We start from the raw sequence: 17,303 nt of genomic DNA, 5'->3' as shown, positions 1-17,303 counted from the left end.
GCGTTCATTTGCCCTTTGGACACTTTCAATGGATACGAATGCCCTTCGGACTCAAGAATGCACCTCTAGTGTACCAAGCTGTGATTAACAATTGCTTGTGGGGGTTTGTGCGCCTGCCTCCAGAAGAGGAAGCTTTGGTTGACCAAGAAGTATTGCAGTTTTTGAACCTGGATGTTCCAAGTGCTGAACGGGACAAGACTCAGGATCCTGAACGCACATATGCTGAAGGTCCTGAACTTGACAAGGTTGAACTACCAATTCTTACGGAGCAGATGACTGTATTCAAACGTAACATACCGGCTCCTCCTCAGATGGGTCCAGTGCTTGGGCGTAGCTCATATATTGATGACATCGCACATGGTGCTCCAACCTGGAATGTACTGTGCGATGACTTGAGAGGGCTTTGTTCAGATTGCGGTATTGGAACATCTCAGTGAGCCTTCCGAAAAGTGTGTTTGGCACGTTGAGCATCCCGTACCTGTCACATGAAATCAGCGCTGAAGGAATCCGAGCTACACCCAAGATTATGAAGTCTGTTCAGGAGTTGCCGTTTCCGTCTACGTTGAAGGGTGTTCAGTCTTTCCTAGGAAGCTTGAACTATTACCACAAGTTCATTGAAGACTTGCCTGTGGTGGCTGCTGTGCTGTATGAGTTGAACGAAGAACAAGTGAGAGCGGGTCGAGACCTTGAACGTGCAAAAGCGGCGTTTGAGATCCTGAAACGTAAAATTGTGTCGACACCTATGCTACGACATCCAGATCGGACCAAGCCGTTTATCATCATTCCTCACGCGAATCCCTGGGCGGCATGTGCTGTACTGGACCAGATGTACGACGGCAAGATCCAACCTGTACGCTTCACTGGGAGAATACTGAACGAGTCTGAAATACGGTATCAGCTTCCTGAAAAAGAGGTGTTAGCGATTCTCAGAGTGCTACAGTTGTTCCGACCACTCATGTTTGGGACGGGTTTTCCACTGAAGATTTATCCCCGGTACTCGGTCCTGCAATGGTTGCTTGCTTCAAGCTCAACTGAAGGAAAACACCTGAAGTGGGGGTTGGAGTTATCGCGATGGTCGCTTGAAATACACAAGGTTCAGCGAGATGACGATGGTTTATCTGCTATTCTGAGTGCGAGTATCACGCCGAGAGAACAATTGGACGCTGTGGTAGAAGAATTAATACCGGCCAAAGGACATGTTAGACAACAACCTGTGGTTAGTGTGGAAATGCTCGATGCTGAGTATGAAGGTATTGTGCTGAGCTTCGATGGTGCGGCTAAGACGTCAACACGTCAAGGCAGCTGTGGATGCGTTTTGTGGCAGCTGCCCGGCTGGGAAGTAGTGGATGCGCAAGGATTTATCTTGGAGGATGTCACTGTGAATGATGCTGAGTATCATGGGCTAATAAATGGCCTGAAACTGGCATTATCTCGCAACGTTAAGAACCTGGTTGCAGTTGGTGATTCAAGAATTGTGATTCACCAAGCTCAGGGCCTGATAAACTGTAATACTCCGAACCTTCAGCGCCGACTTGCCGAGTACGAATCTCTCAAAGCCAAGTTCAAGTCAGTTCAACTGGTACACGTCAAGCGCTTCTACAATCAAGCAGCAGATTATCTGACGTACAAAACATTGATGTTGGGTGAGTCTTGGCGAGTTGAGGACGAAGATGAACGACTTCATCTGGAATTGGTATCAAAGATCCCTGAACAAGTCATGAAACCGACTGAGACTCTGACTGGAGATCAAGATTTGAAGTTTGAAGCTGAATCGAGTCCTCTTCCTCCTGCGGCCAAGGTTCTAGCAGCGTTTACGCGATCTCAGGTCGAGCGATCCTGATCAACTGAACCTTTGGAACCACTGCAGTACCAGGCAGAACGTTGGCGCCGAATCAAGGCTCATCAAGATGGTGACGCTTTCTTCAAGCGGATACAAAGCTATCTGAAAGGCAAGTTGGATGAAGTTTCCCGATCTGAGGTCAAGCAACTTGCCAAGTATGCGGATTGCTATATTCTGGACTCACGAGAAGTGCTGTACCGCTTGGCTGCAGAAACTAAGGGACGCCCTCGTAACAGAGAGTCTGAGCTGAGACTAGTTGTTCCTGAAAACTTGCGTCCAGACATGTTGCACTATGTGCATGAGGATTTTCAAGGTGGGCATCAAGGCATAACTCGCACATATCAACGATTGTGTGCAGAGTGTTATTGGCCAGGTATGTTCGCTGATGTGGAGATTTTTGTCAAAGAGTGCACTGATTGTGCGTCGGCCAAAGGACGACCTCCTAATTCTGGACCTTCACCTGGAAATATCGAACCTCAGCGCCCGTTTGAACTAATGTCAAAGGACTTTGTCACCGAATGCCCAAATCTGAACGCGGGAATACTTTTCTGCTCCTGTTTCAGGATTCATTTTCAGGCTATGTGATGTGCAAACCCATGAGTTCGACCACTGCCCAAGAGGTTGCTGAGGCTTACGAGGAATGTGTGTTCAGGCGTTTCGGAGCAAGTTTAATGCTGAGGCATGACCAGGATCCAAGGTTCATGAGTGAAGTTTTTACCCGATTCCGGGAAATGCTGGGTAGCAGGCAACGAGCAACCCTAGCATATCGACCTCAAGCTAACGGCCAGCAAGAGCGGTCGGCCCAAACGGTAATGCGAAGTGTCCGTGCTTACATGGCTGAATCAGATCAAAGCGACTGAGACGATCACGCTGAACGTTTGATGTTTGCCCTGAACACGTCTTTTGACGCCACCCGGTTAGATACACCATTGTACTTGGTGCATGGTTGGGATGCTCAAGGGACGGTGTCAGCGATGCTTGGACCCAAACCTTCAGGCGTCGTTGAACGTACCGCTTACGAGTGGCGTCGGAAGTTACAACGTGACTATAGTTACGCCCAAGCCTGTGCCAAAGACCTTCAGATAAAGGCGAAACGACAGCGCTCAGAAGCTCAAACGGAGAAATGGAAGGAGTTGTCAGAGCGTCTCAAAGCCGGTTTCAAGGTTGGCGATGCTGTATGGCTATACATCCCCAAGGTGCAGACTGGTTCGAGCTGGAAGTTGGGTCATATGTGGCATGGTCCGTTCAGGATAGATGAGATGCATGATGATTTCAGAGTCAAGCTGAGAGTCACCAACACTGGATATCGGGTCAACCCTTGGGTGCATGTGAGTCGCCTGAAACCGAGAGCTTTGCTCCCGAAACGTCCAGTTGAAGCAATCGAGTTGGACGAGGATGATGATTTTGACACCGCTCTGTTATCCGAGGACAGCTGGGAGCCAGACAATATGAACGACGAGTTTGAAGTTGAGAAAATTCTGGATCTGCGTTGGAATAAACGCACTCGAACTGCACGACGCGCACGAGAATATCTCGTGAAATAGAAGGGCTATGAAGGGCCAGAATGGCTACCAGTTTCACAACTGAGTTGTGGTGCTCTCCTGTATGAATTCAATCAAGGAGCTAGAGCGAGAGCTCGCTTCAGGACCATGCAGGCAGGAGATGATCATCCCAGAGCATAAAGTGCCCCGAGCACTTGTGCCTGGATGTAGACCGCTGACTTTGTGAAACGATTGAACCTGAAACGGATTTTCATATATGTACCCTGAAGTGATGAACATGCTGAACGTGAAAGTGAGAGAAACCTGAAACCGGAATTGAAGAACGGATGACTCTGGGGCAGGTGTGACTCAGACGCGACTTTTGAAGAGAGTGTGACTTAAAAGAAATGGATTCCAGAATTGACAATGCTGAAAAGCAGGTTGGAGTGACAAGTTCTGAAACGAGAAAAATGTATCCCTGGACGTTAAGAGTACGACACTACTACATTCAAAGTAAGTAGAGCGGAAGCAGCGTCCAGGATTTGCCGACTTGAATCGGGGCTCAGACTTCAGATTTCCGTAGTTTCCGTCTCTTCGTCATCATCCACGATCTCGTTGTCAGGATGTCCTGGTACGATCCAGTTGAACGCACGACGCGGAAGCGGGATAGTTCGAGCACGTATTTTCGCGGGGATATGCTTGGTTCGCTGAATCTCATTCGCCGCTGAAGCCCAAAGTGTGCGCTCAGGCTCCCGTTCGTCCACCTCCATCAACTGCTGGCGGGGAGGCTTACGTTTGCCGGTTTTATCGACGGAGCGAGGGTCTTCCCAGATCCAGTGACAGACACGAAACGGCACGGGCCAGATTCCAGGTTCCTGAAGCAGAGTCTCGGGGAAGCCTTGAATCTTCATCAGACGCTGGACCTCAGTGCGATGTTTCCGCATCAGCGAATCTGTTCTTGAGCGACGTCCGTCATACAAGACTTGAGACTATTCATCTTGGTCCGGGTCAATGGTGATCCAGTGAAGCAACTCCCACCCAATCTGACTGTGGTCTTCCATGAAGGACACGAATTTCTTCAGGCCGGCCATGATTGCAGGGCCCAGCTTGGAGGCTTGGTGATAGTAGAAGACCTTGGTGCGTTCAGCAAACATGTGTCTCCACGGGAGCTGTTTCTTGATCCAGGATCCGTTCTTCCTTTTCGGCAAGAGGCTGTCGTACAAGTCGTAGTTCCAGCGTTCTTGAGCGTACCGAATCTCAGTCTTCTGTGGAGCGTAGTTGGGGAAACCTTGAAGCTGGGCCTCGCTCTTCTTACCGAAGAAGTATATCTTGATCCCGAAGTACCTGAACAACGACGTGATGTTTGGATCAACAATCTCGATCTTGCGAAGCTGCTCCAGGCTCAGATCTTGAAATGGGATATCAGCCAGAGGAGTTGAATCTCGACTACTGAAAAGATAATTGGTCTTGGAGTTCAAAAGCGCTTTCTTGCGCGCAGATCCCGAGTGAGAATTGGAGTCCTTGGAGCGCTTATTCTGCGAAGAACGCTGAGGGGTCGAGCGAGGCGCTGAATCTTCTGAATCAGAACTGGACAAGACGGTTAGAGATTTGGGTTTCTCCTCGAGAACGTCGGTCTTGAGGTACTCCACTTCAGCTTCGCCTTCAGCGTCGTCAACCTCTTCCTCCTTGTCAACAGTCTCAGGGTCGAACGGAGAGTCGCCGTCGCTGCTACTCTGGTCCGAATTTTCAGGAATTAATTGGTCACACACCACTTCGACGAGAGGATGCCAAGGCTCAGGCTGAAGGTTTCGTGCAAACATGTGCTCCAATCGAGTTTCGGCGCGAAAGAAGTACATCTCAGGGACATACTGCGTCCAAGGAGTTGAGTCCAGTTTTTCGAAATAAATCATGCTCACAAGCATGGTTACGAGAGGCTCCTGATGGAAGACGGGGTGAACTACTTTGTTCCTGCTCACAAACTCAACTGAGGTCTCGTAAGAACACCCGGTGAGCATAGTGTAGCGAACATCCAATCTAAGCCCGTTCCAAACTACACCTCCCGGGAGATTCCCGCGTGCAACTTCCTCCGTCCACTCCAATTCCTCACTTCCAGAACGAGTATACTCCAAACACGGCAAGCGAGAACTGGGACGTAACGGGAATGAGTCCTTGAAACTGATCCAAGATTCTTTCGCTGCAGACTTGCGAGTCTTCTTCGGTCGTCGAGATTCAGGAGTCTGAATTGAATTTTTGGAACCCTTGGACTTGAGACCAGAGTGAGACAAATCTAAGGTCTTGGGCGGAGTTTTCAGCTGATAGTCTTCATCGTCATCATCTCCAGCTTTCTTGCGCTCCACCACGTAGTCCCCAGGGACGCACCTGGGATCGTCGACAGCGAGGACGTTGATGTTTGAGATCCACGATGAAGGAGGCTTGGTCCGTTTGACGAAGTGCTCAAAGAGACCCTGACGTCGTTGCCAATTGGATGTGATTGAGACGTTTGGATCTTGGTTCAAGAAATCGGTGAAAGACCACGAGCTCAACTTCTTCTCCATCATGTCTCGACGCAGAATTTCACACCGAGCCTCAGATGTGTTCAGTTGATCTTGGAGCTCAGTGATCTTGTCATCACGCTTGTTCAGTTCCAGCTGGTGCTCTTCGGACATGGATCGGATTGAGGCTTCGAACCGCATCTCAGTGTGGTGAAGTGCCTTCCGGAAAGTGCGATCGGAAATGAAATGCAGAAGTCACAGTCCCGAGACAATGACAGTTGGACAGATCCGGACTAAGATGGCGATGCCGCCAAGAAAAGGACCAGAAAGGACGAGGCGAGTGATGGGCCCCGCCATAGGTGCTAGATCCGGCGAAGTACCCAGGTGCACAGCTGTACCAAGGTCGGGATCAAGATTTAAGTGTACTCGAGGTACACCGCGGGTCGTGGAAGAATCGTTAAGGAAAGCGATGCCAAGTCAAAGAGGGTGATGTGCAGATTGAGGAAGTGACGGCGCACCCAGATCAAGCATCGCCGATAGGAGGAAGCCTTGGGGACCGAAGCTGGCCAGATCAGGATCTGGCCCCACAGTAAAGTTCGCCCGGATCACGATCTGTTTCGACACCAAGGCAGAAGCGGATCCCGGATCTTGATCTCAGGTTCCATCCAGATCACGATCTGGCCCGGTACTAAGGCTGAGGCGGATCCCGGATCTTGATCTCGGATCCCGCCTAATAGTGGAGCATGGGATGGTGAGGTGTCGCAATCAGGTGATTACATCAAGGTACCCCGTACAGAGGACGACGGAGAGGATGGGGAGATGGTAGAAAAGACACATAGTCGGTCGTGCACCGTGGATGAGTGGATGCAGGATAGGATCAAGGATGTGATAGGACTTAACCATAAATCAGAATCGAATTTGCCCTGAACTACAAGAGTGCTTCGCCTCCGCCAAGAAACGGGAACTACATTGGCCCTACAAGGTGTTGGCAAGTCAAGGAGTAGCTGATCTAGTGGTTGCGTAAGTCTGGATAATATATTGGCCAGATCTTACCTACTCTAGTGATCTATTATCAAGTGCAGATCCCAGATCCGACGGAGTTATTACTTGGCCCGAAGATCTCTCGATTTCTCAAACCCCCAGAGCCCCCGCTACAGGAAGCGGCAAGTAACGCAAAGGAAGGAGACATCCACATCCCAAAGGCAACCCCCGGCCCCGGATCAAGTCCAGGCCGCCAGATCAGAGCTTGACTGAATCGCTCTGGATCTGGATCCATAACCGGCAGCAGAGCGAAGACTTCCGCGCTGCTCCACACCATCCCCGCGTCCCGCCAGGACGGTCAAGAAACACATAACCACATCTCTTCGGAGCGCCGAGAGAGCAGATCCAGCCCACCAACGGGTACACAAGGTGAGAAGTTCAGCAGATCACGGATCATCGGGGGACCCCCTCCGTTAGTTGGTGTCTGGGCGCAGTTGGGAAGCCGGATCCAGTCTTAACCAGTTTTTGTCGGATCCCGCTACACCACAATGGTGCGCGTGCCCGGATCTCTTGGCGACTCAGGATTTCACCGTGAGTTCGCAGAAGAAGATGTTCAAGTGAAGAAAGAACCAGGGGACCAAGCGTCATCGGAGATCGGATCGACGACGACGCTGCTGAATGAAGCAAGATCCGCAGATCGACAGAGCCCTGGGAGGAGCTCTGCCGACAGACAAGAAGAGGGAGATCCGGACCCGGATCTAGAAGAAAAACCTCGATTTCCTCCCCAGGTCCCTTCGGGGACCCCCGCAGATCTCGATTCGCATCGAGATCTGCCGAACGATGAGGTGAAGGCAAAGCCTGAACCATATTCGTTCACAAACCCTCCAGCGCCAAGATCCACCACAAAGAAGAAGAAGAGCAAGGCTGCGCGGAAGAAACTGAAAGCTCCAGAGTCGGATGCCGAAGATCGTGGTGCATCTGCGCTACTATGGAACGAAGACTCACTGGAATATGCGTACCATCGCAAGAACCTAGGTGAGTTCTTGCGCCGGGATCCGATGATGAAGATCCTGATCCCGAAGCAGATCGGAGTTCTGAAAGGACCGGTATCAGTACCACGAGTCCGCTCCAACAAGCTGGACGCTGTGAAGGAGCAGTTTCGGTTATTGGACGACTCAGGCTTGGTAGCAGGAGCGTTCGAAGCAAACGAGCTGTTCGATCTGGATCTAGACACGATTCACTATGCGAACCGAGGCCTCTTTGATTGCCTGAAGCTTCTGGTAGGCGAAAGACCTCAGATCCAAGATCCCGAGCCATCGCCTCAGGTCAGCACTGCAGAGTGCCAGACTGGATCTTCGCACTACGCGTCAGCTACTTCGGAGCCAGACTCGGACAGCTCTGCAGATCCACGACGTATGCCTCTTGGCCCATCCGGAATGGCCCTGATCGGATCCCGCACGAAGATGGCGGATATAAAACCACTAGATCCGCGGGACCAGCCGGCCACGTCGGCTATCCCGATCTCAAAGCCACGTTCGCGAAACGAGCCAAGGATGCCCGTGGCTACGATCGCAGCGCAAAGCCCATGGACAAAACCAACGATGCCCACAGCTACGATCCCGATCACCTCTACGACAGATCCAACGACAAGCAGTTTGGAATCCTACTTCCAAGCTGCGATGAGTCGCTTCCTCAAGGAACAACAGGTGATCAATCCACCTCGAGTGCCCGCGGAACCTAAGTACGAAGATGTGGACATGGAGTCAGTCGGATCCCACCATCCCTCACCATGGGATTATGATCCCGACGATCTCGAAGCTCCACGCTCAGGACGGGTCACTGTGGCCACCGCAGCCGCCGGATCCAATGGAACTTCCATGATTCAGAGGGTTCGGATCTCGGCGATCTCGGATCTGAAGGAATTCTTGGGTAAAGATCAGGATGAAGATCGCGCTCGATCTTGGATCAGCAAGGTCAAGTCAGCATTTCTCCGAGACCAAGCTTCGGATGAAGAGAAGTGTCTGACCTTTGCAGATCTACTCGCTGGCCCAGCCAAGAATTGGTACCGCCAGCTAAGCCGAACTACTCGGACCAAATGGAGTGATCTGCTGCGCTGCTTCCAGGTGCAATACTGTGGATTAGGTGTTTCGGTTGCCTGGCAGTATTATCACGCACGTAAGCGGTCGGATGAATCACCATTAGAGTATCTCCACCGCCTGAACGTTGCTGCTCTACGTACCCGCCTCAAGATCAAGGACGGGGAACCGAAAGATCGCCGGGAACATGTGGATCACTTTATCGAGACCCTCGGAGATCAAGATCTGGCTGATCAATTGACGCTACTACGGCTCCCAGATGCCGATGCACTAGAAGAAGTCCTCCGAGCGAGGGAACGTGCGAAAAGCCGGCAGAAGCGGTCAGCATTTGGGTCGAAATACCGACAGAAGGCGGCAGCGACAGCTCCGACAGCCCCAGCTAAGCGAGCGGTACATGCGATCCAGATCCAGGGCTCAGATCCGGAATCCGACCTCGGATCGGATGGATCGGATGCAGAAGGCGATCTGCGCCGGATCTACTTGGCCTCGGGCGAGGAGAAGTCACGCGAGGTGACGAATGCCCCGCCCCCGACAGACCCACTACGGACGAACTCGAATTCGCCGGAGAAATCACCACGTGATCCAAGATCTCAAGGTAGATTCGACGGATCGGATCACAACCGGTGTTCGCATTGTGGATCCCGTAAGCATACGGATCTCGGTTGTTGGAGACGCCTTACGTGCCAGAAGTGTGGCAAGCGAGGGCACCCTGCGGATCATTGCCTGTTTGTCTGCCGTGGATGTGGCGAGCTTCATGATATGGGCAAATGTCCGATGGAGGAGTTCTACAACCAGATCCGCCAGTGGTACAACCCGACCAAGCATGCCGGGATGTTACCAGCGATGGCAGAGAAGATGTTAAACTAGGACGCTCGTCGGTTTGGAAACCGATACGAGCCGAGCGTTCTAGGTATTGCATTTATGCATTTGTGAACAAGCTATCGCTAGATCAAGGTAGTCAACGACCAGATCTATGCGGTAATACATGTGATCTGCACGAGGAACAAGTTGCCAAGATCTCCAGCCTGCGATCAGATGAATTTGACCGATCGGAGGTTGAAGTGTCGCTAGATCTACAGTCTGGGGAATTTCGCGGATATTGGGGCCAGCGTGACCAAGAGGAATGGTTTCGACCAACCGATGGAGAAGCTGTCACTGCGACCTCAGATCTGGATCTACCCCACGTCAGTGAATTCCGCAGATCTGGCGCCAGACCCTCTATGGACCTCCTACCCGGGGAGTCGAGGGGGTATTGGAAACACCATGCGCCGGGGAAATGGTTTCGCCAAGCGAAGCTGACTGGCAAGATCAACAATGAAAAGGCGATCTTATTCCTAGATACAGGTGCCGAGGTGTCCATTGTGGACACCACCTTTGCTCGTAAGGTTGGGTGCTATATCGACACGAGTCAGAGCCAAGAATGCGTTGGAATTGGCGAGAACGTATACACTACGGAGGGGAGAACTCGGATCAAGATCACGCTAGCCGGAGTGTTCGTGTACTTTTTCGACATCTGGGTTGGAGATTTGTCCGGACAGGAAGCCATTCTAGGCATGGATTTCATGGTCCCAGCCGGGATCAGACTGGATCTGGCCGACGGATCCATTTGTCTGCCAGATGAGGTCCAGATCCAGCTTAGCGGACGACGCCAGCTCTATAATGACAAGGTGAAGATGCTACGGCTGGATCAGCACATGCAGATCGGAGTGGGAGAAACAGTGGAGCTGCCTATACGACTGCGACTGTCCGATCGAGAGAAGCTATGGATCACTCGCGGAGATCGCTGGGTTCCAACCGTGGTCAAAGGACCAGGAAGGACACGGTACTTGCAGATCACCAACATCAGTGAAAAGGTCCTAATTCTACAAGGCGATGAGAAGGTCGGCATGTGGCTGGCTGGAGACCGCGTTCCCCGCCTGCCAGGTTTCGTTTCGGTCGGATCTCGTCGCTACATGGAGTGGCAGAATCTAGTACTCGAATCTACCGTGGAGTCGAAACCGACGCAAGAAAATTCACCGGAACTCGATCAGGGGCCCGCCGTGGAGCGTCCAACATATGTGACCCCACGAGCGATACTTCGCAGGAACCCGATCGCCCAGATCACTCTTGATCTGAGCAAGCCCGCCACTGGAGACTCGGATCCGGATGTTGTAAGATCGCAGGAAGGAGTGGAGATTGCCCAGGATATAGCGGCAGGACATGATCAAGAAGGCCCAAGTGCAGAGCATGCAACGGAGCCGACATCGGAGAGGCCAGATCAAGATCAAAGTACCCCTGATCCGGATTTAACCGCTGACCCAGCTCAAGAGGAGGAGGACAGGATAATTGATGTGGACGCAGAACTAGGCGTGGATGGCCAAGATCAAGGTAGACGCAGTCCCGCCGATCAACCGGATTCTGAGTGCCGAACCGATCGACATGGTTTACCTGCCCCACCAAAACTGCCGGAGCAACAAGACGTCGAGATCCCAGCCGAAACCGATCAGATGCGGAATGTCCCGTCTGGTTGCGTTTCCAGCGATTATGCCGATCCGACGGCGCCCATCCCGACAGATCAGCTGGACACATCAAGTGTCGGCCAGAGACCGCACGAAGATCCAGATCCAGATCGACTGGACACATCAAGTACCGGCCAAAAACGATACGAAGATCCAGATCCAGATCGGTCGATTCCGGTGGTGGAGTCGGAACTGAACCAAAAACAGGTCGTGGGGCCGCCGGAAGATGGACATAGTTATCACCACGAAGCTGGTGATCTGCTAGCTGAAGATGTGGAAGGCGAAATGGCAGTATTGCCAGAGATCACAGCTATGACGAGTGAAGTGACTATTGACGATATCCAGGTGGGTGATCCAGATCGCAGCACTCCAGATGAGATCGATCGTCTGCGGCAGATCATCTGGCGGAAGCGACACTTGTTGATAGGCAAAGGTAATGCCTTACCGCCAGCTGCTCGAGGAGTCGTATGTGATATCGATGTAGGAGGTGCTAAGCCGATCGTGCAACGGGTGCGGAAGATAGCACCGCAGTTCCGGGAGAAGGTGTCAGATCTGATCAAGGGGTTGCTGTCAGCAAAGATGATTCGACATTCGACATCGCCGTGGGCATCACCGATCGTGGTGATCATAAAAAAGAATGGGATCGACATCAGGCTGTGTATAGACTACCGACTGGTGAATGGTCTCACTCGACTAATGATCTACCCTATGCCTCTGATCAATGATCTATTAGAGGATCTGAACAAGGTGTTATGGTACTGTTCGCTGGACATGGCAAGCGGATTTTGGGTCGTGTCGATGACAGACCGAGCCCGCGCGATCTCGGCTTTCATAACTCCATTCGGCTTGTTCGAGTGGAACCGGATGCCTTTCGGACTCAAGAACGCGCCTCAGATCTATCAGCGGCTTTTGGATAATGCGTTATATGGGTTTACACGGATCCCAACCCCTGAGGAGCCAGGACTTGCTTCAGATCTTTTTGAGGCTGGAGAACCGGAAGATCCAGGTCGTCCGTCAGTGTTAGGACGCAGATCCTACATCGATGACATCCTGGTAACAGCTGGATCTTGGGATCAACTGTGCTACCGGGTGGAGAATCTGCTCGAAGCGTGTGATAAATGGAACCTGTCTATAAGTGTGGTGAAGAGTTTCTGGGGTCTTCCCCGGGTGGAATACCTGGGACACCGAGTGTCCGACGATGGCATCGAAGCTAATCCGAAGGACTTGAAGACCTTGACGGATCTACCTTTTCCGGGATCACTCAGATCCATGCAGTCGTTTTTGGGCAGCCTGAATTATTACAGCCGATTTATCGAGGACTATGCGATCTATGCTGCCGTTCTATATGAATTACGCGAAGTGGAGTTCGCTGAGTTGAAGAAGCGCCCAGATCTTCGTCGGATCCTGGATCACAATTTGTCTGAACCCGATCCCAAGATCTCCCACTCAATTACTGCAACCCCGGTAATGTCAGGTGTGGATGCAGCTGACGAGAGATGGATCAGAGCATATAGGTCGTTTGCAGCGTTGAAGGACAAGATCGCCACCGCTCCAATTCTGCGCCACTTCGATCCCGATTTACTCCCAGTAGTAGTTGTCTTCGCTAGCGAATGGGCTATTTCCGCCGCCTTGATGCAGAGTCACGATCAGATCTACTATCCGGTCACTTTCGCCAGTCGGACGCTGAAGTCGAACGAGCTGAATTATAATGTGGTCGAGAAGGAAGTGTTGGCGTTGCTACGGATCTTGGATCTGAATTACAACCTTCTGGTAGGACGTGAAATCCGGATCCTAACCCGACATTCGACGTTAGCATGGTTGTTCCGATCGCCGGGGCTACAGGGACGTCTGGGTCAATGGGCAGCTCTTCTGTCGCCATGGACACTTGAAATCATGAAGTGCACCAAGAGTGAAGACGAAATCCTAGGGGCGATGGCTGCCAGTATTACACCTAGGTCCGATGTGGAAGAGGCGTTGATCGCGATCGCGCCTAAGAAAGAGCCCCGACGGCAGATCCAAGCTCCTGTACCCACGGTGAAGGCTGATGAAGAATTGTACGTGGTAAGCTTTGACGGATCGGCCCGAGTAAAACGAGGAGGAGGCGCGTACAGCGCGATCCTGTGGAAACTACCAGAATGGACCGTGCTGAAAGCCCGATCGGGTTATGCAGAAGGGATGACGGTGAATGAAGCGGAGTATAATGGTCTCTTGTTGTGTTTCGACCTCCTGGCTGAAGTGGAGCGTGGACGTCTAGTGATCTGCGGGGATTCCAACTTGGTGATCCGGCAAGTGAGAGGAGAAATTGATTGTAAGGCCCCAGGTTTGGTTCTGTTGAAACAGAAAGCTCTAGATCGAGTGCGAGAGTGGCCAGATCACGAACTGCTACATGTTAAGCGAGACTGGAATGGTTCCGCTGACAGCCTCGCCGGAGCTGCCCTTCAGCGACAGTCCGGGATCCTAGTGGACGAGGAAGACTATTCGGATTTGGTGACCCTAAACCGGTTGGACGAGATTCTAACCGTACAGCCCGAAGAATCCGTGGTCCGAGTTTCGCCGGTGACCACCCGATCTGGAATCAGATCCGGATCTAGTCCGAAGGTAATGCAGGAAGAATTGGTGAGGGAGCTCAGGATAGAGCGAATTCGTCGGGCCCAAGATGAAGAGTCATGGATCGCCGGAATGAAGAAGTATCTGGGTGGCGATGTAGCTACGTTGGCCCAGGAAGAAGCTCGATCCTACAGCAATCTGGCAATGGATTACGAGATGGATCTGGACGGATTACTCTTCTACTGTCCACCAAACCGGAAGTCTGATGAAGATCGAGATCTCGCGATGCGGTTGGTTGCACCCGAAACCCTCCATCAGGATATCCTGCACCACTACCATGCTAGTGTAGAAGGAGGCCACCAAGGGATCGGCCGCACTTACCAGCGGATCCGAGATCACTTCCACTGGAGAGGCCTGTACCGGAGCGTCCAACGGTATGTTGGGGAATGTGTAGACTGCGAGACCGGAAAAGGTCGGCCAACTATCCGAGGCGAGTCGCCAGGGAATATCCAAGCCACCTATCCGTTCCAGATCATAGCCATGGATCACATACCTTCGCTGCCGAAATCGCATAGAGGCAACACGGAGTTGCTGATCTGGGTTGATCTGTTCACTGGCTATGTGATGGCCAAGGCCAGCTCATCCAGGACGGCTCAAACGATAGCGGAATCCTACGAAGAATGTGTGTTCCGCCGATTTGGCGCAAGCGAAGTAATTCGGCACGATCGGGAACCAGGATTTATGTCCGACTTCTTCCGAGCGTTCAACAAGATCCTAGGACAGCGTCAGAGGGCCACTATGGCTTACCGACCGCAAGCGAATGGGACGGCGGAGCGCATGGTTCAAACGATCACTCGCGCACTCAAGATGCATGTCCAGGATCTGGATCAACAGGATTGGGACGAATACGCCGAGCGGCTTACGTTTGCCCTTAACACAGCCCAAGATCGGATCCGAGGTGATACGCCTTTCTATTTGGTACATGGGTGGGATCCTAGATCTACATTAGAGGCCACGATCCCGGTGGGTAGTACCCGACGTCAAGATCGTGATCCACGCCGATGGCGCTACCGGATCCAGCGTTATTACACGCGGGTCCGAGAACAAGTCAACGAAAAGCTCCGTGAGGCGATCGCAGATCGAGCAGATTCGCATAATGACGACGTCCGACCCCACCCGATAGAAGCTGGATCTCGCGTCTGGTTATACCTGGATCGCGTGAAAGAAGGTTACGCCCGTAAGTTGGCGCACTTGTGGCACGGACCATTTCGAGTGGCAGAGAAAATCCATGAGTACGCGGTCAAGCTCGAAACTGCCGGAACGGATTACCGTTTGTTCCCGGTGGTACATGTATCGAAATTGAAGTTGGTGAAGGAATTCCCAGATCGCCCGCTCGTTCAGCTGGTTGTGGACAATATAGATCGGCTAGATTTCGATGAAGCGCTATTACCGGAAGATAGTTGGATCTCGGATCTTGGATCCGATGAATACGAAGTCGAGAAGATCACGGATCTGAGGTCCGGCAAACGTACGAGATATGGACGGATCTATCGTGAATTCTTAGTACACTGGCGTGGATATGAGGAGCCCAGCTGGATCGATGAAGCGGATCTCAACTGTGGTGCGTTGTTACATGAGTTCCTACGGGATCGCGCGAATCACAACCGATTTGGTGTGATGCAGTCTCACGAAGAGTAGTGAGGCGGGACTCGTTGGTGTGGGTTGGCCACGCCGGTGGGAAATTGAAGAAGGAACTGCAGGAAGGCTGCAGTTTTGGAGGAGTGGGATGTATGTAAACATATGAGTATGCAATCGACGAAGAATAAGTGGTGACAGCCCCGGATCGGGATCTCAAATCGGTGAATTGGGAAAGCAATATGAAGGAGTGGCTAATCAAGAGACGGAAGATCTACCTGAGCTGGCGCGTCACGCTTCCGCAGGAATCACGGAGTAGCTGGTGTAGCAGGATGCACACCGAGGAATTTGCCCGCGATGCGGGTAAGGCGGTACGCCGGGTGATCTTGAGGGGAATCACGAAAATGATTGCGCCAAGGATCTGCCTCGTTACATTCATCGAGGGCCTCCAGGAGTGTTGTCGGCTCGTCCTGTGATACCAGAGGATTAGCCAGCTTCGCGAGGCGTGAAACGACCCCAGGATACCACGTGACCTTCTCAGATCTGGTGGGGAAGTGAAGGAAGTAAATGTCCAGTAGCACATCTAGATCACACCAACCATCGCGCATAGCCAAGATCAGGAGCCAGAGAACATGCTTCCAGCGAGTTCCCGCGTGACCGCGCCGATTACTGCGACTCTTGCGATAGCGAGCCAACCATGGGTTGGCCGAGCACTTAGCCTTCGAGATCGGGAAAGAGTGTGTGCTCTCCCAGTAAGTCTGCAGATCGCGAGTCTCGTGGACTAAATACTCTCGGGCGAACTGTCCCAAGCGGCCGGCAGCAGCTGGATCAAAGGTGATAGCCTGGCCAGCGTTTTCTAAGACCTCCCAGGGACGAGTCGCCAACAGATCCCGCACGTTCTGCTCGGTGATCAGCTCTTCGCAGTATTGATCTTCTCGCAGCGGCGGCATCGCAGTCTCGTCCGTGGGGAACATCCACCCAGGTCGGATCGGAAGAGTGGGGAACAGCACAGCAATCGTGATGTCCATGATCGTGCTCTGGTTAAGAATGCGGACGATCCAAGGCTCCACATCCTGCATGTACATCACTCGACGCCGCGAACGTCCTGGGATGCAGATCGCATCCGGTCCGAACGGAGCCGCAGGTAGCGTGGTGTTGGTTGGAAGTTGGAGATCAGAAGCTGGGGAAGTAGCGTCGTGACGTGGGGATCCACCTCCATGGTCGGATCCAGGAGCAGGAGATCCACCTCCGTGATCCGATCCGGCAGGGGACCCAGGAGGATCTCCCGATCCGCCGGCACCTTGTTGGAGCGACGATCGACGAGGGGGCGTCGCGTGTTTGTGACGGCGATCTTCAGATCGGGACTGGGCCAGAGCGCGCAAGGTGTCCTGATCGAAAGCCTCGTCAGCATCCTCGGCCTCGGCTGAGTCTTCTTCATCACCTTCCACTTCAACATCACCCGACTTGTCGGACGAAGAGGATCGAGAACGGTGCTGGTTGGACCCGCTGCTACGCTCCGATTCATCCTCGAGAGGATGTTCGGGATCTTCAGAACCCTGGTCCGAGAAGGCTTGATCTTGGCCCCCATCGTCATCAATGTCGAGGGAGTCCTCTCGGCCGTCTTCATCTTCAATCGCGACCGGACGAGCCTTCTTATGAGGACGGCGAGGTGAAGATCCAGACGACGGAGATCGGCTACGCGGATGCTTAGGCGAGGCCGGATCGGCGGACCC

At 52.6% G+C, this 17,303-nt stretch overlaps 2 protein-coding genes across 2 annotated transcripts; both read right to left on the bottom strand.

Moving 5' to 3' along the window:
* Positions 1–3,890: 3,890 nt before the first annotated feature.
* On the bottom strand, positions 3,891–4,265 carry KRP23_15266 (uncharacterized protein; the record flags this gene model as incomplete). Its single annotated transcript, XM_067886187.1, has 1 exon — positions 3,891–4,265. The coding sequence occupies one exon, from the start codon at positions 4,263–4,265 to the stop codon at positions 3,891–3,893; it is 375 nt and encodes a 124-aa protein (XP_067736674.1).
* A 45-nt stretch (positions 4,266–4,310) lies between these two features.
* On the bottom strand, positions 4,311–5,987 carry KRP23_15265 (uncharacterized protein; the record flags this gene model as incomplete). Its single annotated transcript, XM_067886186.1, has 2 exons — positions 4,311–5,189; positions 5,376–5,987. 2 exons carry the CDS (start codon positions 5,985–5,987, stop codon positions 4,311–4,313), a joined length of 1,491 nt encoding a protein of 496 aa, XP_067736673.1.
* Between the last annotated feature and the right edge of the window lie 11,316 nt (positions 5,988–17,303).

The sequence above is a fragment of the Phytophthora ramorum genome (genome assembly GCF_020800215.1).
Source record: "Phytophthora ramorum isolate Pr-102 chromosome Unknown Phyram_PR-102_s0027, whole genome shotgun sequence".
Classification (NCBI taxonomy): Eukaryota; Oomycota; class Peronosporomycetes; order Peronosporales; family Peronosporaceae; genus Phytophthora; species Phytophthora ramorum.
This window is presented reverse-complemented; position numbering and strand designations above follow the sequence as displayed.